Source organism: Trachinotus anak, unplaced genomic scaffold (genome assembly GCF_046630095.1).
Source record: "Trachinotus anak isolate AG129_WGS33_773 ecotype Australia unplaced genomic scaffold, CSIRO_AGI_Tana_v1 ptg000013l, whole genome shotgun sequence".
In the NCBI taxonomy this organism is placed as follows: domain Eukaryota; kingdom Metazoa; phylum Chordata; class Actinopteri; order Carangiformes; family Carangidae; genus Trachinotus; species Trachinotus anak.
In genome coordinates, this window is record NW_027273864.1 from 14889904 (window position 1) to 14916379 (window position 26476).

General features: G+C 38.8%; 2 protein-coding genes across 8 annotated transcripts; both read right to left on the reverse strand.

Moving 5' to 3' along the window:
- Positions 1-17: 17 nt before the first annotated feature.
- Positions 18-20387, reverse strand: LOC139631393 (6-phosphofructo-2-kinase/fructose-2,6-bisphosphatase 4-like). 7 transcript variants are annotated; one of them, XM_071495626.1, is made up of 14 exons: positions 20216-20387; positions 11489-11605; positions 11284-11380; positions 9431-9497; positions 9248-9322; positions 9119-9175; positions 8694-8815; positions 8407-8614; positions 7251-7397; positions 7049-7153; positions 6826-6955; positions 5546-5608; positions 5251-5315; positions 18-1251 (listed from the first exon to the last, which is right to left on the reverse strand). In XM_071495626.1, exons 1-14 carry the CDS (start codon positions 20256-20258, stop codon positions 1192-1194), a joined length of 1356 nt encoding a protein of 451 aa, XP_071351727.1. In that variant the 5' UTR covers positions 20259-20387; the 3' UTR covers positions 18-1191. The 7 variants fall into 7 exon arrangements, with proteins under 7 accessions (XP_071351727.1, XP_071351723.1, XP_071351728.1 ...); XM_071495622.1 differs by lacking the exon at positions 20216-20387 and adding an exon at positions 13885-14074; XM_071495627.1 differs by lacking the exon at positions 18-1251 and adding an exon at positions 2182-3383 and having other exon boundaries at positions 20216-20375.
- A 1102-nt stretch (positions 20388-21489) lies between these two features.
- LOC139631194 (actin nucleation-promoting factor WASL) lies at positions 21490-25715 on the reverse strand. Its single transcript, XM_071495207.1, has 9 exons — positions 25535-25715; positions 23520-23666; positions 23135-23221; positions 22962-23046; positions 22764-22824; positions 22587-22671; positions 22318-22471; positions 21981-22201; positions 21490-21880 (listed from the first exon to the last, which is right to left on the reverse strand). Exons 1-9 carry the CDS (start codon positions 25631-25633, stop codon positions 21728-21730), a joined length of 1092 nt encoding a protein of 363 aa, XP_071351308.1. The 5' UTR covers positions 25634-25715; the 3' UTR covers positions 21490-21727.
- Positions 25716-26476: the final 761 nt, after the last annotated feature.

Consider the following 26476-nt stretch of genomic DNA (forward strand, 5'->3'; position numbering starts at 1 on the left):
AGCAAAAACAGCAGGTCTGTCTTTCCCCCAATCACTGAAGGTTTATTGAGATTTTGACAGCTGAAGACAAAGAAGGCATTTGGAATTATATTTTCAGTACAGTTATATACAATATCAAATGTATAATATTACAGGAATTGTACAGAGTTCTCAAAAAACTGACATACTGTATGATACATGTTGATTTTCACACAAACCTTACATCAAACAAACATGCGTGTAGTTTGCACAGTACCTTATTTGATATTCCCAAAAAAAAACAGGTAATCATTTGAATGTTTTTTTTTTCCATTATTATTCATTTATATATTTTATTATTCAGTATTCATTAATCAGCCTGCAGTTCGTTTTTAAGTGTCAAACATAAGATTAAAGATTTCTCATAACATATCACTGATCTCTTAAAAACTGAAACCCTAGAAAGTTCAAGTCTGAAATCCGCAGAGCATAAGCTACATTTAACAGAAAAGGTATCTGTGTATTTACAAAAACTATTTTCAACGTTTGTGGTGTTTTTGTGGGGCTCTGTGGTATAAGAATTTTATCTTCACCTCTGGAATGTTTTAAGATTCATTTTAAACCTTTGTTCACTCAGAGGAGGTACACTGAGCACAAAGGCTGGTCTTTTTAAAAAAAAAAAGGAAATTAACAACCATAAGAGGAAAACACAAAATTGAAATGTTTGTTCATATCTGTTGAAAGGTTTCACAGCAGTCAGGGATTATGGACTTAGATCAAGAGTATTTTAACTTAAAGTAGCTGCGGTCTCCTCACAGTCTTTTTAGGGTTATAATACATGTTTTTCACACAAAAAAACATCTTCAAAAACACTGGAAGCATATGGCAATATACACAGTGCACAACATACAGTAGATATTAAATATAATCATGGAAAAAGATGGTTAAAGTTAAGGGAATATTACATTTACAGCAAGAACAGTAGACCCACATATCAAAAATAATGGCATTTTTAAGCGAGAGAAACAGTACAGTTCACAACAAACGTATAAAAATGGATTATATTTCGTGAAAGTGCTTTATAGTTGGAGTCTGGGACGATACTTATTTCACCTGATCAGTAAAGAGAAGCTGCCATTGTAGGCAGTTGAACAGCACCGTTCCCATAATGCTGTTCAGAGGTCCTAACAGAAAGTTGGACGAGGTCTTGGCTGGAATAGGAAGTGCAGGAGATTAGAAGTGACCTGGGACTGTTTGCAGAGCGTCTTCTGTGGTGCGCTGGACATTCACATTCTGAAAAAGTGATAAGAGGAAAGGAGTGAGTGAAGTCCTCTTACTTATCTGACATTTACAAATCGATTTTTGTTCATTGAGCTATCCCTTGATATACATATCTTCATGAACATTTACAGTACATTAACAGTAAAATGATTAAAATATATTATTGCTCTCGCCTAAAATTCAGATAGTTTTGCTCATGTCTAGATTACAAAAACTGGAGTATATGGAACTTGTGGGTGCATCTAAGATATTTCTTCAGAAAGTTAAAGTTTTTGGTTGTAAAAAATGTATGACTAATTTAATTCTAGTAACTGATTTGAGCATTTCTCTGTTCATACTGGCCATTAGATATCCCTTCTGCGCTTTCAGTATTCTACAAGACCCAATTCAGTTGTTTGTGTAAAAATATATTCCAAAGTTTATCTGAAGGAGTCTTCAGCAGTCTGAATTAGACAAGTGGGTGTCATTTAAAAACAAAATTCCCTCTTTGTGTTTCCACAGATAGAACATATGGACATTGAACTGCTGTTACAAGACTTGAAAATGTTCCATTTACAATTTTTCTTTTAAATGGTTCTGTGGTTTAAACGTACCCTGAACTATGACCATGTTTTGATGTCTTCAAAAATCCACCTTTAAAAAAAAAAGGTTTTTTTTTTTAGAAATAGTGTATAACTTAAAAAAACTACACAAATTCTATGCATATACTCCAGTTTTTGTCCCTCACATGGGCACCTGACTGTTTTAAAACAGACTTGGAAAAACTGTGATCCTATCCTAGCTTTATTGATAAAAATCATTCAGAGCCCTAATCAAACCCCTACTGAAATGTGTTCTGTGAATGTGTCGACTTTATCAGTCATTGTCTGAGTGCAATGCATTGTTGATGGAACCACTGATCACTTTTGTTTTCACCAGAAAAAAGTAACGGGAGAAAGCGAATGACTTTTTTTCCAATTTGGACATTTATATTTACAATAAGTAAGCCTTGACAAACACAAGAACACAAAAAAGTTACATTTGATTAAAAATTCAAACATGTGGTTTAGTAAACAACATCACTGATGATCTCAATAAACGGTGTAAATCTTGATTCTAGCGGAGATCTTGTGATTACAAATTAGACAGGATTTTGGTAGGCATTGCAGATTACCATTCACATTTAAACAGAAATCACATGTTGACAAAATGACAAAGTTTAGCTCAAAACAAGAATATTACCATGATGAAAATATTTTTGTGCATTATTTTATATCCAGCAAAACTGAATGTTGAGGTTAAATGCGTGTCAATTTTTTTTTCTTGTGTACATACATTTGAAAAGTATATATACATATAGCTTATATGGAAATGACTTGTTGTTCATACAAAAAACAATTTGGGCAACATTCATTATTTAAAAAAAAATGCATAAAGTTAAATTCTAGATGGTGTTTAAAGACAGATTAGACAGATAAAAACAACATTAATGTAATGTGCTCATTATGTAAACATTCATCCATAACAGTCACCTTTCTCCACTTGTGAGGATCCCCTTTGATATAATGCATTCCCTCGCTGGACCACTGCCATAACCCTAACCTAAACCTTAACCCAATTCTACCCCTGACCTTAAAACCAAGTCTGAACCTTCAATCAGTGAAAACACACACATATGCTGTTGTTTGTGTCCCTTAGGAAACAGCAGTGACTTGCATGCCAAATCTGAATTAATTTAGTCTTGAAACTAGATTTAATAGTTGATCTTATGGGGACCAGCTCTTTGTCCTGAAATGTGTCTCCAAAATGTGACCACACACGCGCGCGCGCGCACACACACACACACACACACACACACACACACACACACACACACACACACGCGCACACACACACAGAGCTGAGTGATTTATCCTGAAACTGGATTCCAGTTATGTAGTTCCTACAAATATGAAAAAACAAAACCAAAAAAAAAAAAAAAAAAACATTATGATGTCAGCCACTTCTGATCCCACTGAGAGATAAAAATGAAACCACAGATAAAGGTCAGGAAGGAGGGAGGAGTGTCATTGTTAAGTGATGTCACAGTTGTCTTGGTGGCCCTCAGGGATCACTGGTGGATGGAGACTGAACACGGCTTCCTCTGTGTGAAAGATTTACATTATCTGTGCGATGAGAAGAAAAGGACGGATCAGCTCTGAATGCGGGGTCTGTTTCAGGAGGGAGATGCAGATAATAAAGTGTGGAGGACACATTGTGCCTTTCTTTAAACCATGATACAAAGTCTCACTATGTGTAAAGTGTTTTCTGTGAGATGTTCTCCTGACTGGAGGTCATAGGTGAGGTTGTCTTGAAAATGCAGTGAGGTCAGTCACCCCTGAAGTAGGGCTGGGTGATATGGCCTATAAATAATATTGCAATAATTTTAGGCTACATCGCAATACACAATATATATCTTGATATTTTAAAATCTTCTCTAAAGCATTTCATGAATGATGATGCATAAAATCACATCAGCATGAGGATTCTGGTCCCTGCAACATTTTTCTGCATAAAAACACTCTTCTTTACTGCATATTCATTAGTGGTTCCTATTGGAACACATTTAAATTTGTGTACAAAAAGGTGGGAATCACAACCAAGTTAAATTTGACCCAAAAGAAAAGACAAGAATCCCTGAGGAAGGCGTGGCGTGTGCAAAACATCTTGGTTTTCATTTTGGTGCCCGTGTAAACAGGTTAAAGTGGCCGATTTTTTAACGAGTGAGGAGTGCAGCTCTCAGCAGAATCAACAGAGAAAACATCTGTTGATAGTGATAATGACATAACAGCAGCATTACATAAAGCATTACATAAAGCTGACACCATTCACTATAGTTTCAATGTCTAGGCTGAATCTGAATATGACAACACATAAAAAAATGTAAATGTGTAACCATTTAAGCAATTGTACTATATGGTCATAGCAGAAACCCAGTGTAGGCTAAAATTATATCATGTCAACAATTTAACAGGTCAAGGGTGCTTGCTCTCTCTCTCTCTCTCTCTCTCTGTGTTTCTCTTGCTCTGCGTATGTATGTGTGTGTGTGTGTGTGTGTGTGTGTGGGGCTTGGTCTGAACAAGGGTAAACAAAAGTCAAGACAAATTTTATGTAGAAAGACAGATCTGGCAGTAGCAGTGACACAGCAGACACACAGATGGTGTGACCACACACACAAGATGCAGCAGTTCAGCAACGCAGGCACCACAAACACACAAGGCAGGCAGTGTGTACCAGTGTGGTTTCTTTACTTTACCAATTCATCTGCTTCCATCTTCAATTACCGTTTTTGAACATGTATAAACTCGCTTTGGCGCTTCACTTCTTTCACTTTTGCCTTTATTGCAGCTGTAGTCATAGAGAGACAGGATGACACAGATCCGCAGGCCGGACTCGAATCCCGAGCTGCGGCAAAAAGGACTCAGTGTGTTGGATGTTTAGTTATGCCTCCTTTAGTAATGATATATGTAATAAAAGTAGTTTATTTGTCATAATGGAGGCGAGGCGCAGTGTAGTGGAAGCGCTCCTCCACTCCCCTGCAGTTCTCAAGCAGCTGGGAAACCAGAGTGGCTAAGTAGGTTGCCTGTAACAAGAGGTGTGGCCCTAGAGCCCCCTGTCAGCATCCATACACAGTCCAGTCATGTACCAGGTTTATACCTCGTTTGTTGAAGAAAAGTCTCTAAATCTAGCGACAATGTGCTAAGTTGGCAACACGCATCCAGAAGAGTTTTCTGGAAGGGCAAGAGAGAGACAGCCACAGGAGAGAGTGAGTGGGGCGAAACACCAAAGCGAATTCCATGCCGGCATCTTAAAACAATTATGTGACGGTTATTACTCAATATTCGTGTTTTAGTCATTTACTACATCCCACATGGAACAAGTCGCAATACATCGAGTATATTTGTTATATTGCCCACCCCTACCCTGAAGCTGATTCAAGTTGTCCACATGATGTGCTGAGAAATATTTCTGTGTGTTCCCTTGGACACCTACCTCTGGTCTGTCTCTGTGTGTGTTCACAGCATCCACGCCTAAAAAGACAGACTCCACTTTACATCCTAAGGAAGACCAAACACAACAAAAAATATTAATAAGAGATGAGATCCAGTGGAGATAAATCATCAAGTTTTCTTTTGTTGAAATTTCTGACTCCCAGTAGAAATACAAACCTGATCGTTATAAAACAAAACAGAGGATAGCTATTGCTGTATTGTTTCATGTAAAGTAGTACTACAAGAAAACATACAGTAAATATATGTTATAAGCTTAGAAAGATTATATAACTCACCGTAAGCCATAGGGGTCAACTTCAGCACAGTGTGCAAAGGGCACTTAAGATAAGGCAACTCGTCTGTAAAGGCAGAGACAGCAAGTTATAAAACATCACCTTAGTTTCAAGGTCAGGGTGTACAACACATTTTATTTGAGGCTGCAAATGAGGCACAACACCTTTCAATATGTTGCAACTATAAACCAAGTTAGAGTTTACATGTCGGTCCAGACTGATGCTATATGCAGTACAGACTTAAAAGGAATTTCATAAAGGTATTAAGTATATTCAATTTTTAGATTAAATGTATTATATTAGTTCACATCAAATGTACTAAATTCAATAAAATAGTGTTGAATTACTTATATTTTATTAAAACAACTATTTTAAATTAAATGTTTTTAATGTATTGAGTGAAATTAATTAAAAATCAATAAAATAAAGTCAAATTAATTACATTAAATTTCATTTATTTAAGTTAATTGAATGTATATAGTAAATTGACCCAATTGAATTACATTGAGTTAAAGTCATTAAATAAAATGACATGCAGTAAATAAATACATTTTAAATGAAAAAATTAAATAAATCAATTTAATTTTGTTTAATTTATGCTCAGTTAGATTGAGTTAATTTAATTGAATTCAAACAAATATTTAATATATTGTAAATTATTCAAATTAAATCATGCAGTATGCACCCCAAACACCTGACTTAAATTGACTCAATCAAATTAAATTAAGTTAAATTGATGACATTAAATAAATTTAGTCTAATTATGTTGAGTGAAATTAATGAAATGAAATGTAAACTCAAATATATAAAAGTGAGTTAAATTAAATTGCATTAATCAACCAAATATAATTAATTGACTAGGGTCAGTCAAAACAGACGGGAAAAGTGGAGGAGTAGAGGAATAACGTGGCAAATGGTCTGGCTGGACTGCTCTGGGTATTTATTCCCCTGTAGTAAGGATACCTGGTATTACGCTACCAAAAATTGCGTGAAATTAGATTATATCGATTACACTGAGATAATTAATGAAATCAAATTTACCCAAATTAGATTGAGTGAAAGTAATTCATTTAAATTAAATTAACTCAATCAAATTAAACAAAATTGAGTTAAAGTAATTAAATCAGTCAAATGTAATAAATTGACAAGGGACATTAACAACAGACAGGAAATGTGGGGAATGACATGCAACAAACGCTCTGGGTGGGCTGGGAGTCGAACCAGGGACTCACAAAATGTCAAAAAAAGTTTTGTCCACAGTAACCACCCCAAGTCCATCATACCTGCAGTCTTGTCCAGGAAATATGCAAGAAGACAGCGCATCACAGCTTGGTGACAAATGACTAGAATGTTCTCCTGTCTCTCCAGCTCCATGATCACAGGCTCCAGTCGCTGCACCAGGTCTTCATATGACTGAGAATCACAGACCCATCAAACACACACAGTTGTAAGGACAAAAAACATCTCTCAAAAATAATGAGATATGTGAAAGAATCATGTTCTCACCTCTCCTTTTGGATAGCGGTAGCGGTACTTGTCTTGGTCCCTCAGAGCAAACTCCAGGGGGTAATGCTCTTGAATCTCCTCATACATCATTTCCTCACACACACCCTTTGTAAAGATGGGAGAGGATGTGTTTAGCTTGAGTACACAAATGCTTAAAAGGTGGTGCTGTATTCACTTCTCACAAACTCAGAAAACAACATACAGCATCTATTTCGTTGAGAGACTTCCACTGTTCGTATGGCACTCCCAGGCACTCTGCTGTCTGGATTGTCCTCTTCATCTGGCTGGTCCACACCTTCAGATCTTTGATATTCTGTTCCTGGATGAATTTCCTCAGATTTCTGGCAAACTACAAGACAAAAGAGCATTGTAAAAATATACATTATATCCATCTAATAAAAACAGTGATTTCTCTTTGAATACACCCATAGTGAATGTTACATTACATTATATTACATATACCGAATATTTTCCGTCATTGACTGAATTCTTTTAACAATGATGGCAAAATCTGAAGACAGTCCATCATTTTGACAGATTAGAGCAGAGTGAGACAGTAGGTTCGGTGGCTGTGAGGGGTGCAGCCACACCCTTGGTGCAGAAGGAGTGCATGCTGCAGGATCTGCTCCTGGTAAAGCGAGATCTTGCAGGATTGGGAAACCCCATGTTCAGCGAGTTGTGCTGACTTCTGATCACTTCCCTGAAATGTTACCCCACTTCAAAACTCTGGCTGAGGTGGCACGAATAATTTCAGCCTCCACTGTAGGAGTAGAGCATGGGTTCAACCTTCAGAACAAAATTGAAATGGCCATGAGGCAAAGATGCAAAACCTAATGACAACTGCCTCTGCAGCAATCTCTCTTGATGCATGCACCCAGTTTAAATCCATGGAGGAAAGTTTGAGCTCAGGAATGGGCTGCTAGTTACTAGTTTCATATCTAGTAGTTCATATCTTAATTGTAATTGCAAATTAAATTCTGTAAAATTGCATTGTTCTTATTTGCCTGTTTAGGCACAATGGCTGTGGTATTTTAGAGCCCCCTGCTGTCACTGTGGAAAAAAAATTAATTGACCTGCTTAGTGTGATGTGGACAAAAAAATTAATGCATGATTGGTGTTTCTTTTCATCTTTTCTCTTCATGCCCTCACAAATGCCTAACCTGGGTCATTTTTTAAAGCTAAATGCTATTAAATTGGGCAGCAAATGTCTCATTTAAAAAAAATAACATTAAAATGACACGTAATAATAGATTATGATGAAATAAGAAAGTTTAATGCAACCTCTGAGTGATATATCTGTTTGACTATGTTGAACTCATGCTTTCCTTATGCAACACACCACATGCACAAACACATACCTCTTTTCCCCTGGTAGACAAGCCAGAGTCTCCTCCGATGCGTCCCTTGATGTTGAGGTCGCTCTCACCGTGGCGACACAGGTAGATGGAGCGAGGTGTAATGTGGATGTTCATCAGGTAGTAGACGATTCGGCTTTGGATGTGGTCAAGAACACGGTTCACCAGATAACGATGGCCCACGTCCATGATCTTTATGTAGGACAGGTCCCTGGAGCAAGAAAGTCAGCCGTCTGCAATCTGCGATCTTGACAAGCTGATTTAATCTACTCATTTTTATGTGTCCTCACCTGTCAAGAACTTCGTCCAGTGGCTGGTAGGAGGACTCATAACACTTGATTCTCTTCATGAAGTCCGCAATGGCCTCCTCTGTGTTGCAGTGAATATAGTCGGGGCTGCCCAACTTCACTTGCTACAAAAGAGAGGAGTTACAGGGTAAGGATGTGAGTAGAGAAAGATACAGCTAGCCTGGCTCTGTCCAAAGTGAAATAATTCATCTATCAGCACCTCTAAAGCTCCCTAATTAGGTGCTGGTATTAATTTTCATCTGTCTCTTACCATAAGAGTGAATTAGCACATGGCTCTAATTGATTTATTTAATTGAAATATTCCTTTAACATACACAAGGATGAATGAATATGTTTGTTTTAAAGGTATCACTTACAGCCATTTTTAATGATTTACACTGGAATGAATAAAATAAGACAATGCTTACCACTATATTTTGTGCAATGACATCTGGGTCTTCACACACAGACTCCACAAAAAACACCTGCATTGACAAGAAAATACAGTAAACTCGGAGGCCATGAAATCAAAAAGACTGATTCAATGGTCAACTTACCTTGAACCCATTCTGCTCAGCGAACTTGACGATGGTCCCTCTTCTTTCTCTTGTTGTATTTGTGGCATCAAAGACCTGAAACAGCGAGAAAAGGTACGTCTTAGCAGCCCTGACTTATACATACTGTATTTATTGTATTATAAATTTGTCAAGAAGAACTCAGGGACAGTATCAAGTACTCACCGCCACCTGTCCTCCTTCAACACTCAGGTACTGCCGAACATCATTAAGTGCTGCCATCGCACATTGACTGTTGAAAGACAGCAGTCTATTACAGCCAAGACAAACATTGAGACAGATAGAGTTTGTTTGCCAGCTATTGAATTTTCATTTTGGCAGTCGAACTCTAATAATCCCAAGCCCTTCTGTTATATTATGTGTGAAAAATTATCAGAGATAGGCTTGAAATAACAATGGTTATTACCAAAATTACAGTGCTTGAAACAGTTAGAATTCTTAAAAATGTAGACATGTTGCACCCAACATAATAATAACAAGAAATTAAATGACAGTCACTGATGACAGGAAATATTACTGATTAAGAATTAACACTTCTTATTAAGGCCAAATAAGCTTCAAACAAACCTTAATAATCAGGTTTCTTTTGTGGAATTTTTGCCACTCCCCCCGATTTTCAAGGGCCTATTTCCCATTCAGACAACCTTCATCCAAACCTTGAGTTTAAAGGTTCTGTAAGTGACTGCTACTGCCACTAGATGATGCACTAGACCACCAGCACTTCCCTTCATGTTTCAGTGTTGGCCAAATGAAGCTTCAAGAAGCAGTGAGGCTTTCCATTCCATTGATTTACCAAAAGGTCCATTACCTGAGGCTTCATTCAACAGCTCTCACAAGTGATATCTACTGCTCAAGTCAATGTGTAGCAGCCAAATCATTCACGAACCTTTTATAGTGAATATAGACCTGCTATCCCTCTATGACCAGTTAATGCAGGCTCCACTTCTCCTGCTCCTCCAACTACTCCTAATCCAACTTCTCCTCCTTCTCCACCAACAATAACCCACAACGGCAGCGTGTTTCTTTTATACAGAAACTGACAGTCAAGACAAACCAGTGATGTGTCACTATTCACTTTCTCAGTCAGCAAGGTGTTATGAAGCCCAGTGAATGTGGCCACTAAAGACACAAGAAGAACAACTGAATAAAGCAACCCGTTGTACACCAGAGCCAACAAAAACACTATTCAGCCACAACCATTAGCCCTGGCTAGTATTGCCATGATATGCTCCACAGCAATGTGGAACAAACACAAACAGAGGAGGAATGCCTTCTTTCTCTGCTCAAGACACCATTACTCCTCTATATCTTTACATAGAAAATGTATTTTATATTATTGTTTAAAAGCTTGTTTGCAGAACCTTTAACACAATTATATAACAACACTTCTTAGGAAATGAAAATCAAATTGCAAGCCCCTGAAAACATCCAGTTTATTAAAAAAACAAAAAAAAACAACTGTGTGCGTGCAACTTTGAGAACTACAGTTTGTTAAATTTATACCAGAAAGTAACTGAAATCTCAGACACTTTGGCAAACAGACAATTTGGGCAACATCATTAATGTTTACTTGTGTTTTCAATTCTAAATAAGTAATTTGGATAAGAAATGACTCGGGGCCTAAAACATAATTTTTGTTAAATAATCTGTAAAATTACTTTTAGAAATATATTTTGTTGTCATCAGATCTATAGACTGGTAGAGTATACCTTACCAACATTTAATTTGGCTTATGCTCAAAAATTTGACATTTTTTTTATGTTGTTCCAGAACGGTATTCAGTATCATACGCCTACAAGACTGAAGGAAACAGTACTGTAGTATACAGAAATGACTGCGTAGGGCCACCAGTCTGCACGTTTTCATTCCTTGGCAGAAGATTTCACAGATGACCTCCTCCTTATCAGAGTGAGTCTTTAGCTGGTTGTTGGTTGTCAGACCTCTGGCTCGCCATTGCTCACATTTGGCCTCCCCTGCATGACACAAGTTGACTGCTAGAGAAATCAGCGTAGACTCACCGTCTGATTTTTAAGCCTTCTTCATTATCGGGACGGAAAAACTCAAAGGACTTGTAGATCTTTAGACACTCTCTCCGATACTGGCCGACATTGAACTCTGTTACAGACAGACATATTGTATGTGTCACAACAGAGCATAGCTAGTTTCCATTGTAAAGCAATATGTACATATCTGTGTGTATGTGTTGAGGAGTGCAGCTCGTACCTTTGGTTGGCACACCTATCCAGTTTAGGTAGCGAGTGAGTTTCTTTGAAATGTAAGTCTTCCCTCGGGCTGGAAGTCCAACAGTCACAATGAGGGTCGGGCAATTTGTCATACATACTGAAAGAAAAGAAGAGGCAGAGAAACATTGACTGAGCATTGTGGTGAAAACTGCCTGCCAAACCCTGAGCACACACAAAACACTGGTGGAGTGAAGATAAGAATATATTGTATACAGTAGAAGCGACAAATCATATCACCACAAGTCAGAGGGGAAAGTCTCAGTCAAGGAAAAATTAACACCCAATGAGCAGGAAGCCATGAGCTGTTCACATACTAACGTACATTAAACGCATGCACAGGAATTCCAGGACAGAGGACATCCAGATATAAAAACAAAGAACATCTGGTTACACTTAAAGTAACTGTCACAAAGACCGGGTCACAACATGGCTATCGCTATCAGCCTCGCAACTGCCCAGAGCAAGAAACAACCATAAGATTCCCAATTTGAACAAGAAACCCTGATCTCAGTGTTATGGTAAAAGCAGAATAAAACACTTAGTTGTATAAAAGAGTAGGCAAGTTTCGTTACTGTGGCAATCCCCTGACCCGTCGTTAGTTTTGGTTTCTATTTTCTAGGTAGTTTATTCTTCTGTTTTTCATTCGTGTAGCAGGTACTTAGAGGGTGAAGCACCTGGGCCCAGGGTTTACACCCCACTGTTACATGAATCCCAACAGGCATATAAGCAAAGTGACCCAAGGCAAGTCGTAGCAACACTGGGAATAAGTGATAAAACCTGATTCATGGTAATGTACTTTCACAGCATGTCTTGTCATCATTGTTCAATTCGGCAAGAATTTAATTACTCTTGAAGGCTGCTCATAATTACATTTGATAGTGAGAACACTTGTTGAAAAGATTATGGCTCACTCTGTGTGACTGTGAAACACATCACGAATGAAATACCTGCCAGAAAGAGAGGAGATATCAATACCACAACAACTGAAACAGACCCTGAAACTCGCTTGACAGCAGCTCTTAATAACACTGGGAAAAGATGCAGAATTGAAAGTGGACAAACTGAAATACTGAGAACGAGGGTGGAAATGAGCAGGCAGCAGAAGAAGGTGAGGTCTTCATTTTGTCAACTTTGACTTACTGCTGAAAAACTGGCCAGAGGCCCAAGCTGGTTAATTAAGGACACCATGATGCTGTAAAACATCAAAGGGCAGTTTTGGTCTCTACTGTCTGCTCTTAGGACCAGTTCGTAACTACAATCCACACTTCACTGTCCGCCCGGTTTACTGGGCTCCTGCATTCTGTGGAAATCTCTGCTGGTTGACAGTCTACATGTTATTACACCTCAGCTGACAATTACTTGACAAATGTTACAGACAAAAAGCAATATCTTATCTTTCTTTTAAAGTAACTTACATTCTGTTGTTTTTTTTTAATCTTTTTTTTACTAAAATTATAATGCTCTTTCTGGTTTTACTTTACTTCTATTCAGGAAAGCCACAGACGAAAGCAATGGCAGCATTTTAGATTCTGCAGCAATAAATTATTTCACCTAATTTCTTTCTTTCTTTTTTTTTTTTAATTGTTACTTACCTACAAATACAGATTATTATTAAAACTGACATTTTTAATGCAGCACTTGAATTAGCAGTAAAAACCCCGAGCACTTCCTTCAGATATCCTCCTCATGTTCACTGAGACACTCCCTCCTGATATGAAAAAAGGGATTTTGGATTAATGTTTAAATGGACTCTTGCAGTGGTATTACAAGACGCGAAATGATTGGAGATAAAGTTGAAGAGGGTGAAGTGTTTGTGAAAGTGCCAGCTTGAGAACTGAACTTGCAGCTACTTGTTTTAAAAGGAAAACAGCTTGAGACAGGCAGAGCTTGACTCAGCAGAAACAAGCTGACCTGCAGAGCAAGCCAGAGAGCAACTGGCAGAAACTGGGAAACAGCTACTGACAAACACAAACAGGCTCACACCGTCAGACATGTTGGATGTTGGAGGTTGTCCTGGGTAAACTGATGCATTTGGGTCATGTGTGTGTCATATGGTCAAATTCAATTCAGCGAAGATACAATTATCTCCCCCCAGCGCGATTCAAATTTACCTCCATGCGTGTAAAAGATGAACCAAACAAGCTGAGCATGATGCAACACTTGCAAACACGAAAAGGCAACAATATCCTATAAAAATCTCAGACAGCCCTGCCTAAATGTCTCAAAACATATTATCTACAACTTCAGAGACAGACTGGGCCCAGGAAAACATGCATACAAAAAATACGATAAAAAAAAAAAAGAAAGGATCTCAGCAGAAGCATATCTCCTCCCAGTCACATCCTTTGCGGCACTTGCCGGCCAGCTGCATCTTACCCCGCCTCTGAGCTATGTGCCCGGTTCTGCCCGGCATCCAGATCTTCCTGAGCGGGTTCTGTGTGAGCTCCCGTGGGGAGGTCTCCAGCATGAAGTCCTCGTTGTCCAACATACTGCAGGTCGGACCTGAGATATTGCCCTCCTCACAACAAACTGAGGCGGAGGGTTGTAGCCCTGGCAGTCTGAATCAGCGCCGGGGGGGGGGGCGCATCTATCAGCCGAGAGGCACAAGCTTCCTATTACCGTAAGGACTGGAGACGGTGCGCAACACATATCAAGGAAGCAAAACACAAAGCAAGGAGCAGGACGTCCTGTAACTTTACTTGAACCGCATTTTATTGTTATTTACAATTATTTCATGTGACAGTATTATCCCAGACAAGTATCACCGTCTTGTTTCTACCGTCGTTTGTCAGCATTGTAGTCGCTTTTTACTGCAGCCACCAATGCACTAATAACACATTCACCTAAAAGATAAAGGCAAATTTCTTTCACTAAATAATTCTTACTCAGTGTGTACTTACTTGGTTTTTCAGAGCTTAGAAATATAATGGAAATAGTCTAGTTCATGGAGATGGTTGAATCCACTTAAAGAGAAACACAAATATCTCTCTCGTAAATAAATTAAACCGTCATATAAACAAATGTACTATCATTCACAGAAAACTAGGTATTTGGGAGTATAGCTTTAACCAGAAGGTTTTGTTTTGTTATCTTTAAACTGCACACTTAGTTGTATTTGTTATCATTTGGAAATTCTTCTTATGCTTTACCTATGCCTGGATATGGCAAGTAAAAGTCCTTGAATCCTTTTCACAAATGTTTTCACAAACATTTCAAAAACATATGCAGATGTCCAATTTCTGAGAATCAAACGTTACCGTAATGACTCGTAAAGTGAGCGGGGGAAAAGTAGAGAAGAAAAACAAGCGGTCGGCTGTACATGCGCAGCACACATGGGCCGTGAATGCAGCTGACAACTCCACCAATCAGAGGAGAGACCACAGCCCCAGCAGCCAATGGGAGAGGAGAACCGGCGTGCTGACTGCTGGTACCTCATAAACATCATCGTGAAAACTATTGTATCCTCAAGTTTTACACGACCTCATCACGGGCTCCTCAGACCCACGGACACGCATCAGTCTTGTGGCTAAAGTCATCTGCAACTTCAGACAGACACACACACACACACACACACACACACACACACACACACACACACACACACACACACACACACACACACACACACACACAGCACATCCTGTCTATTATTGTGTAAATATTTTGTCCAAAAATAAGACATCTGAAACTGTCAACTTGGTATCTGATAAATTATAATGGGTATATTTCACCATTTTATGATGTTTTATATCAAAATGTTAATAAATACAAGGTAATCAAGAAAATAATTTGCTGATTCATTGACAATAATGGCTGTAGCCTTAAAAATGTCAGACAATTGTAAGAAAAAGCCCAGTTCTGTCCAAAGTGATATTCCCAAACTGAACTATTCAATTTATACTGGTATACACAGGGGAAAACAAACCCTCACATTTATAAGGCATGAGCCATGTAATGTTTGGCATTTTTTGCTTTATTGATTACTTTATTAATGGACTAGTTGTGTTGATTAGTTTTCCATGAGCTCTTATGTTAGGGCATTAAATGCTTTAAATTTTTTCTCTCTCCCGGTTATTTCTCTCTGCAGAGACAAGAAAGGGAAATGCAGCAGAGAAGGACTCATCAGCAAGTATCTATACACAACTGGTTCAAGTTTCACTTTCAAATAATGGTCGAAAGAGAGAAACTTTGCAACATCCTTACTTTTCTGGAAGCCGGCTTCGTTGTTTCTCAGCCTTGACAAGACTTAATGTAGTGTCAGGGATGTGACACCAGGTGGCATCGTGTACTTGCTAAAGGCCACAAGTTTGGAATTCAGTGGAACAGACAATGCAATGAAGACAAAGATGCATCTGGATGAGGAGAAATTACTCTATTAACTGATAGTTGAGAAAAAAAAAATTATATGAGATCATACTTGTCACATTAATTTAATGTGTTGTGTTTGTCTAAATGCCCAAGCGATGGGAATATTAGGTTCTGCAAGCAATTGAGTTCAAACTGATTGTAAACTGTTTAAGGTCCTCTCTGATTAATGGCGCCTTAGTGTGTCTTTGGCTTGATCGCAACAGTGGTGCCAGCCCTATAATATGAAATGTCCCTGACTGACTGACTAAGAGACTGATCATATTTCTACATATTTACACCACTGGTCAGCCAAATGCCACGTCACCATGTTAGAGTTTCTAGTGCAAACAGGTTCTATTATTATTATTCTATATTGTACATTATATCTTGTTTCAAACCAGATTGGGTATAAACCTGGTACATGGCCGGACCATGTATGGATGCCAACCGGGAGCTCTTTTTACAGGCAGTTTGCAAAGCTGCTCTGGTTTCCCAGCTGTTCGCGAACTTCAGGGAAATGGGAAACGCTTCCAGTTTACTCAGCCTCACCTCCATTACTAAGGAACTAGCAGATCTAAAGAGCATGTAAACAACAGAAATACTAGCACCTGGAAATGAGACAATACAGTTACTGCCGCACAGCAATAAAAGCCCTTTTAAGAAGTGAAGGGTTTCTTCCCATTGAAACGCTAGAGGGATTTTAATTTGAAATGGTTACAGGAAGTGTTGAGTTAATTAGAATTAAAGACTTGCCTCTAATAGGGTACCATCCTGACTTGGTCTTGTTAAATGTAATTGCTGTTATTGTTATTTTAAATCGTGACTATAATTCTTTTTTTTTTTTTTTTTTAAATCACATTTCACTTTGGGTGTTTCATAAACAGACTATTGTTTAGGGATCCGTTTTCCTGTTTCTTATAAAATTGAGACTGGATGAAAACATTTGGTGGTTTGTTAGTTTTTACTTTTGCATCTTACAAAATCAAAACACTAAAAATACGAGACAACAATAACTAAATAAAACATAATGTTGACACTGTAATCTATACTGATTCAGGAGGAGCACAACCATTTGTTTTAGCTTGAAGGTGTCAAGATCTCAGAATTTTGATTTCTGATGACCGTCTAAACTACAGGACCAAAAGTATATGGCTGGCTGAACATTACACTCAGATGTGATTGATATTTACATAAAGATGGAGTTACACCCTGTTTTGCTGCTATAAGACCCTCCACTCTTCTGGAAAGGCCCTCTAGAAGATTTTGGACCCTGGCTATAGGGATTTGCCCAAACTCGGGTTAGACAACAAGACCTGGTTTGCAGTCAGAAACTTAACTCACCCCGTAGATGTTGGACAAAGTTAAGGTCAGGGCTCTGTGCAGGCCACTTAATGTTTCCCCACCAAACTCAGACAAATAAAAAAAAAATTATGGAAGCAAACTATTGTATAAAATATTGTATGCTGTAGCATTAATATTTACTTTAACTGGACTAACAACCCCAGAATAAAGGAATGTAGACGGGGTTGTGCTTATACTTCTGGCCATAAAGTATTATCATCAGTGTGTGACCATTCTGTTTGAGCTTGTTGATTTATATTAGAGCTTTATCAACTATTCTACTGATTATTATTAGATTCAGATTACTTTTTGATTATTCATTGTTGGAAAATCATGAAAAATGCTTCTCACAATTTTCCAGCAGCCCAAGGTGTAGCCTTAAAACTGTTGGTTGCAGTCACAAAGAATATAAAATTTACAATAAGCCAAAGAAAATCAGCACATGCTCACGTTGAAGGAGCTTGTATTTTAGCATGTTTGATTGACAAATGGACTTCAATGGTTCCCTTTTTATCAAACATGTTGGCAATTCATTTTGTGTTGATTAATAATGATCAACTGCCCAATCTTTTCAGCACAAATTTGTTTATAGCGTATTCCCGAATCAGTCTTTAGGTTTCTATCCATTACATGCAACAGCAGGTGTGGTTTTGTCTGAGGCTGAACAACCAATATTCATGTCTCCATTGCACAGATATGTTGCTACATTTGCAAGCATGGACATAAATAACAAAAATAACACTAACATTCCTGCACTTGAGCGCGAACAGATGCAAAACATCAGCTAGATCAGTGCACTGAGCAGGCGCACACTTACTGCAGAAGCATTACGTACACACATGCAGGCTACAGCTCTGCCTGATGCCTATAATGAGACTCTGAGTGAGCGGGTGAACTTTCCCCCAGATAGAGAGCAGACATAGGGAGGAAGGGAGGGAGGGAGGGAGGGAGGGAGGTGCAGCTGGAGAGTGAGACAGAGAGAGAGAGAGAACGAGAGAGTCCGTGAATAAATATGACCACAACTGATCTATTGTGATTATTTGGAGTAGGGATATGACGAGATAAGAGCGGAACAAAAATAAATATTATTGAGCATAATAAAGATTGAAAGAAGAGGTGAGAAAAAGGCAGATTGACCGCAGCTGGCAGTGTCTGAGGAACCCCCTGAAGCAACGAGATGAATATCCTGTGGGATATAGTCCCGTCACTGTCAAATGCACATATAGGGATATAATCTGTTTTGGATCTGCTGGACCCGCTGAAGCATTTTTTCCTCCCTCTGCAGTTATAAACACATACAGGCTATGTGGGCACTCTCAAGACACAGCCCCCTCGGTGTTGTTGCGGTCTATTTGTAGCATCACATTTTCGTTATTCTTAACAATGGCAGCAGCTTAATATGCATATAAACAATGAGAATCATAAGTAAAGTAAGCAAGTAAAAATAGAAAACTGCTGTTTATATTTGTTACCAGCCTGCTACAGTAAATAAACAGACCAGCCCCCACAAACAGACAAGTATGCCACTTTCTGTTTTTCCTGTTTTTCTGCTCAGCCCCACCTCTCTCTGTGTAGGCAGACAGACAGTCAGCAGAGCACATATCCTACTCACTGACACAGCCTGAGCTCTGTTCATCCCTCGTACATCTGCCACAGCAGCTTGGGCTGCAGACATTTAAACCACTGTGACCATATTCGTACAAAGAACAGCAGAGAATCCTTCCCTGAGGATACAAAGCTGTCACAGTTTGTCCTCTCAGCATGGCGATAGTCAACATGACCGCGCATAATGTCAACCTCCAGGCTACATGACTAATAGAATTACATAATAGTCTATTCTTATAATAACTGTGTCTTTGGATTATATAGGCCATAGTATTAGCAATGGTTCAGATGCCATTTGTGTGCACATAATACTTCTTTTAGCACGTAACAACACATCAAGGAAGTTCAACAACAAGAAAAGTGTGGTTGGCTGCTTGGGACAGCATGCAAACGTAAACACAGCAGAGTGGAGGCGGCACCTGTTGGATCAGGATTTTGGACCCAAATTAAAATTGAAATCTCTCCTCCATCTGTCTCATCCACTGCTGCACATGTTGTGTAAAAATGAAGCAGACTTTACTGTAGGTGTTCGCAGTAAACATGTTACTTACAACTGATGAAAATGAATCTTTGGGAGAGACACATTTGGTGGTTACAATAATCACTGTGACAACCAGATAAAAGACCCTGAAAATTTTAAACGGAAGTCTGTCAAAACTGTGGTTGTGTTTAATTTATAACCACTGAGTGAGCCACATGAGGAGCTCCTAAATTAATGATGTCCACGAATCACGTTGGAAGAGCTGCGGAGAGAATCTGGGTTTCCCTGGGGAAATAAAAAAAGTTAAAGTAAAATAAGCCTGGAGATCAAGGTATGCAAAGATGACCACCTGATCCTAAGTTTAACTTTCTCCTGCTCCACTTTATGGTCTGACAGCATGCCCTGACCTTACCTTTGTAGAGCCCCATATGATCACTAACTACAAACATTTCTCAAGTGCTCTTTAGTCACAACATAAACCGATGGGATTTATAATGTAATATACATCTGCTCTGGGGGTGTTTGACACATTACAAAAAGTGACATGATGTTTAAGAACCAGACAGTTTAGTGTTTAGTACATCCTCAAAACTGTCCCCCTGCTAGCTTACTGGCTAGCTCACCAGCAGCTGCAGCCAGGCTAAGCAGCAGACAGGAAGATGCTAACTACCAAAGCATCGCTGGTATCTGCAAAGTAACAAACTATTTCTTGTCTACATGACACCTGAAACAGCCAGTCCTTCCCAAATGAGTGTCGGGGGGTCTGTCCCGCCTCTCCCCGGGTAGAAAGCCATGTCAGCCCTGACGCCTCTGATGCCTACGTGACACAGGCTTGTTTACTTGCTAGCCCAGCTGCTCCCTCTCTGCACACAGGAGTCTGCACAACAACAAGAAACAAGAAGTGTGGACTCGGCCGGAGTTTTCACAGCCTACCTGCCCTGTCCCGCATGTTCCTCCGGCAGCAGGAGCCCCTCATGGTCCCGGGTTAAAGTCTTCTTCCTCCTCCCAGTGAGCAGTGAAGCAGCAGCAGCAGCTCCTCGGGGCTGAAGCAATGAATGAAGTGAGGAAGAGGAGGAGGGCACGCGCATGGTCGGGTCCACACGCGCGCGCATGTGCGCGCACGAGCACGAGCACACGCACGTTTTATTGTTTAGTTGTTATTCGTGTAACTCTGTCTCCACCTCTGTCTCCGTCCGAGGGTGTTTTAAGGCTGTTTTTTTTTTTGTGTGTGCGCGTGTATATTTATCATATCAGTCAAATGTGCACCAGGCAGATCAGCACCTGCCCTTTGACCCCGGACCCCAGACCCCCCCCCCAAGGGGTATTAGAAACCCCCCGGTTTTTTGATCGATGATTTCACTGACTGCAAAATTTGAAGAAGTTGCACCATTTAAATCTGATTTTCAGGCCACTTGGAAGCAGAAACAAGTCGTGAACGCAACACTGAGATATCATCTTTTGAACTGATATGACAAACAGTTGCTTATTTGCACATCCAGCAGTTACAGAGCAAAGTTATCATTCATCTGAAGGTCTCTGGCCACCTTTCACATGTAAAGGTCCAATATTCACCCTTTTAGCTTTGTTTTTGATCTCCACCAACTACGGAGGGAAATATCTGGTCTTTTAGCGACTAAATGCTACATGATGTTCACCTTCAAGTCACTTATTTTTCTGTATGCCCCTGCTGAGCTGGTAGTGTACAATGTTGAGAGTGAACCAAAACAGTAAAGTTTTGGGTTAGATATCCAAACAATGCTAAAACAAATTACCTGCAGGTTCAGGTTTCATCCACAACATGCCTGTCATCTTGTCTTTGATACATTATTATAAAAATATTGATTAAAGCTGCTTTTAGTACAATACTACCTTAAGTGGGTCCTGCATCAATTATCGTGAGCCCCTACCTTGAGAAGGGATCATATGTCAAAATATAGATATAAGAGATTCAATTAAGTTTTTTCTTGTGCTCACATTGTGCATATTCCCAGATTTTAAATCCTAAATAGACCTTTTCTTTTATTTGCTGGTTCAACAGTTTGAACACTATTGTTCTGCTCTAAGATTATCCGATTGAAAGAGAGAATTTAAACCAATTCCTTATACAGTTTTTAATTTGTAGCCTTTGTTTCTAACACGGTGATTAACAGTGTTGTTGACCTAGGTGGTAAACTGCTGTGTACAATTGTCCTAACAAGGATAAATATAGTCATGATAAACTGAATTGAGTAAGAAGCTGTGTTCAGCAACCAGGGACCAGGTAGTGTTATTATAGTGCAGGAGTTTTATGGGTATCTTGGCAAAAAATAAAATTTCCATTTACAGTCTGCTGTGTGCACTGCACATAAAAGGAGCCCCATAACAGGTTAATCCAGCCATGGTGTGTGAGAATCAGAGACAAAAAGATGTATCACAAATCTTAAATGTATGTAGCATAGTTAAAGATCAAGGCTTCTTAAAGGTGCAGATCCCATCTTGTTCCATTTCATCTTCAGTTGTACTTCTTGTGTTTTGCTGGAGCATCTGCTTTTGTAAGAATACTTGTCTCAATGCATTTAGGAAAAGGTCACCTCTTTCTGGATCTGCTGAGGAGCCCACCTAATACCACAAAGAAAAGTTAAGATCAGTCAGTCCACACATTTAACATATTCAAATGGATAGCACAGAACTGAAACAACACATATCCTAGTCCTCTTACATGTTTGAAACTTGCACTCTTTCTGATCCTCTCTGGAACAACTGGAGCTGGAGTAGGTGGAGGAGAAGGAATCTCATGCTGGTCTACTCCCTCTGTGCCCTGTGGTGTCTGATAGGAGGTGGTGTTGCCTTTATTGGAGGGGACCGGTGGCAAAGGCCCTTTCTTCAGAGCAATGGAGATGGATGCCCCAGCAGCTCTTGGCAGTGTCTGAGAGACTGGGCCTGTCAAACATGCCAAAATGTTATCTTTAAAGATCCTGTATGACTTTTAAATATAAATAAATATAAAATCTAACTCAAAAAATATATATCTACACTACATTTTAAAGATATAGTACCTTTGTTCCTCAACTCTCTCTGCACAGCCTTTAATCCTCCAAATTTGTTTATGATGCAGTCGACAGCCTCAGCAATGTCTTTGTCTTTCAGCTCCTCCACAGGGAGTTTTGCCTGCATCAACAGTCTTCTCATGGTGGGATCCACATCCTTAAACTTCACCAAGCAGATATGGCACAGAATGAGACTGATTATAGACTCATTTTAGTATATCTGTGTTTGATTTTGTTTGAATCATGTATTAGTATTTCATCTGCATGTTTTGACTCACTGAACCGGTGGCTGATGTAACTATGTTTCCTGGTGTCTCCATGGGGAAATGCTCCTCCTTGTCCAAATGTTCCACTGGTTTTATTCTTCAGAGAAGAGAAATACACAGTAAACCAACCCTTCAATCCACTGCTTTTTCCTCCACTTTGCATCTATGAAGTGGTCATTTTGTTCTTACCCTGAATCAGGTGGGTCCGCTATTTCACTGTTTTCCATCTTACTCATGTCAGTAATCTTTTCTGCAAATGGAAGGAGTAAATGGAGACTAGTGAGAAAGATGGAGGTGAAACTGAACAATAGTTTCAACCATTGGTTTCATGTTAAAACAGTTTTATGTGATGATACATACTAGCCATCTATTTGTTGTTATTCTAACCTTGTTTTCTTTGGACCGCTTTCACTGCAAGATGGAATTCCTCTGCCTCTGTCTCATTTGCAAAGTTGAAGCCTATCTGGTGGCCCTGTGCAAACACAGTAAAGCCACCTTAAACCAACAAATACTCATAAAACACGTTACAGCCACTGATGCTTTAACACAGGGTCACTTACATCCGCAGGGAAAGTGTGGAAGAATGTGCGATTTGCAGCGTACTTAAATGGGATGTACAACTCCTGCTCCCACAGTAACTTGGCACGCTGTGTTTAAGGCAAGACAAGGCAAGGAAAACAGGCAACAACTGTTAAAGTAGTTACATGAGGAAAAGTACGGGCACACCCATCATGATAAGACATCCTATTGTTTGTAAAGGAAATAGCTAATTAATGGAAATACTACAAGCTGTCCCATGTGCACAGCTGAACTCGTACCTATGATATGAAGCAAAGAGGACAATAAAAACCGTCCCTTCTTTAGAGGATGTGGCATACAGGTTTCAGTATGTGTGCTGATGTGAGTGGCTGGTGTGTGTCTAACCAGCTCTGCAGTTCCTCTTACCTTGACACAATAGAGACGCAGGAAGTAGGAGAGGACAGATTCATCCTCAATGAGACACACCACACCACAACCTAAACGACACCAGCCTGGACTCTCATCCTGGGTCTCTTTGGCCTCTAGTACCTGTGCCACTGTAATTTTGATCAGCTGAAATACACAAGGGATCATATTCATTTTCTGTCATTTAAATATAATAATACATCTCTTGTGCATGTGTATAACAAAGTAAAGCCTCTACATGCTTCTTCCCTCCAGTATAAAGTGTGAAGGAAGTGAAGTCCCGGGTGCTTATCTTGTCTTATGAAGATTGACTGGTGTATTATTGAATCAACTGAATTTTAAATAGTACTAACAAAGACTCTTGAAAGAGTATTCCTACTGTGTTGAGCAGCTTTGAAACCTCTTATCTGTGTGTGCAAGAACTTTAAAGTCACTAAAAATTTTCTTAAAGAGATGTGTGGTTAGTGCAATTTATCTGCAGTCACTTATTTTCCAGACTCTGGTCTTTTTCCTTCGAGGGTCAAGTCCATACCCAAACTACCATTTCAATCTGTGAGATTAAGATTTTTAAACGTTTTTTTTCTTGAACCAGATCATATTTTTTGTGACTTTGAGACATTCTGGTTTAGTTTCACAGCACTGCATAGCAGAGAGGCTGCTCCTCAGAGACACCGGTGACCTCCTTTCAGTGGCTGATGATGCTCCACTTAAATTCTCTTCAGGACATCTAACCATTTTATAACATCATTCGTGAAACTAGGTTGGTGTCAGGACTCCTCACTGGCTGAGGTCCTATCTTGATACACTGGGTTTTACACACAACAGGCAAATCATTCCCACTGATAACACACAAAACGTGGGGTTATAGGATCCAGGTGTCATCTTTTGTCTATTAATGATTCATTTGGAAATCCATTGTTCTCTATAATGTTAATGACACACAGTTATACTTGTCTATAAAGCCAGCTACAGGACACTGAGGTGTTCTTTTTTTTTTTTTAGTTTGGCCTATTTCATTAAAATGACTGTGAAGAGAAAGACAGTCAGAAGATAATGTGATGCAAGTATACACTTGAAAACAACATGATGTGCAATCTCTTCATTCCTTTCAAAGTATTTTGAAAATTTCTCAGTTTTTGATATTAGTGGTTGTGTTTTTATCTTTAATAAATGCAACTCTCTGTAGTCTAAGAGTCTTATTGTGTATTCCCTAACCTTTACCAGCAACCTCTAAGTTTCTTAACAGGACAAAAACTGTTTTGATCATTTAGGGAATGAATATATCACAGGATTTAAACCCTACAAAATCACAGGAACTTGTGAAATCACATTGCCACTTATGTTGCAAAATTGACAACTAACAGTTAATTTTAATGGACCAGCTATTATGTATTAACGGAGTGTTGATTGAGCTCTCTTTTTTATGTTTTCTCTTTTGGCTTGAATCACTTTTATATTTCTATTATTCTTTTTTATTATTTTTGTTCTTTATAAGTGGTTGAAAAAGTGTCACACGAAAAAGGATTCTTACTGTTCATTTTTACATCTTGCAGCACTTGGTCTAGTAACATGATGCAATAGTTCAAGGAAAAATAAACATCAGATACAGAGATCCCATTCAACCACCAAGCCTCCTCTGATTACTGCTATTATGAAAACAACCACAAGAGCGAGAGTCAGAATTACATGGTGCAATGGATCATGATTCAGAGAGACATTTGAGTAGATTTTAGACTAAAACAAAACTACATCAATATTGTCCACATGTTAAACTTTTTTAAAGATTAAAGTGTTACTTTTAAAATATTTTCCCATAGTAACACACTTTAACTTTTTGTCAGCATGTGCTTTTTATTTAAGTTGCATTAGTTCTTAAAATGTTCATTTATGGCAGACTTCTGTTTAACGTGGTCGTTACACTGGTTTGCATACATACAGAGAAACATTAGGGGAAATACTATTAAGCTGTATTTTACAGACATGAATTTGAAGAGACTGTAGTGAATTGAACTGACCTTGCAGTGAGGTTCGAGCAGAGTGAAGAGGACACCTTTCTCACGGATTGTCAGGAGATCACTCATTACATGGCATCCAGGAATCAGACTGGACGCCATCACAAGACCCTTGTTTTCACTTTTTACTCTCTTCAGTACCACTCTCTCTACCTTGTCCTTTCATTCTTTCTAAATGTATCCACTGAACACACTCCTAACTGTAACAGGTGTGAATATATTTCCAGTGCAACAGGTAACCATGCAAATTTATTTGACTTATTGCACACTGTGTGTGCACTGTGGCTTTCGGTAACCAAATGAAGTTTAGTGTAGGTTGGTGTTGTGTACAGTCAATGAAACGAGTATCAGGATGGTAAGAAGACATTTGTCAGTCATAAGTATTTGAGGTGAGTGTTTTTAAAGGTCCTGCATGTCGCCCTTTAACTTGCCTGTTCAAACACAGCATGAAACTCTTAAAGATAAACAGATACAATCTACAACCTGTGGACCTACAACCCGGAAAATAACAAAATACATTAGCACTGTACTTAAGTTTCATTTTGAGGTACTTGTACTTTACTTTTGTATTTAGATTTTTATCACCTCTGAGATTTGTGTTTGACATAGAAATCATATGATGAGTCTTTCAAATATGACATATGAATTACAGATGAAATTATAGATAAAATCAGCATCGCTTTGACCACACTGGCTAATGAATGCTTTTAAATGTGATACTTAAAGAACATTTTGTTGCAAACACTTTTATTTCATTACCTTTTTACTAAAGTAAAATTTTCAAAGCAAGACTTTTATTTGTAATGGAATATTTTTTACATTGTGGTAGGAGTGGGAATCAGAGTAACTCACAATACGGTACTATCAAGATATATTGCCCAAGATAACAATGGCATCACGGTACAGCGATTCTGCGATAATCTACAAAACATGTATGTGTAAGTG

What these genes read in the sequence shown, in the direction of transcription:
- LOC139631194 (XM_071495207.1), bottom strand. Translation starts at nt 25,633, where the DNA reads ATGGCGTCCAGTCTGATTCCTGGATGCCATGTAATGAGTGATCTCCTG. An exon ending in TGCTCGAACCTCACTGCAAG is followed by an intron (nt 23,667 to 25,534) that starts GTCAGTTCAATT and finishes TGTGTATTTCAG; the next exon opens with CTGATCAAAATTACAGTGGC. An exon ending in AGAGTGCAAGTTTCAAACAT is followed by an intron (nt 21,881 to 21,980) that starts GTAAGAGGACTA and finishes TTGTGGTATTAG; the next exon opens with GTGGGCTCCTCAGCAGATCC.
- LOC139631393 (XM_071495621.1), bottom strand. Translation starts at nt 13,996, where the DNA reads ATGTTGGACAACGAGGACTTCATGCTGGAGACCTCCCCACGGGAGCTC. An exon ending in CTGGACGAAGTTCTTGACAG is followed by an intron (nt 8,615 to 8,693) that starts GTGAGGACACAT and finishes TTCTTGCTCCAG; the next exon opens with GGACCTGTCCTACATAAAGA. An exon ending in TGTCTACCAGGGGAAAAGAG is followed by an intron (nt 7,398 to 8,406) that starts GTATGTGTTTGT and finishes TTTGTCTTGTAG; the next exon opens with TTTGCCAGAAATCTGAGGAA.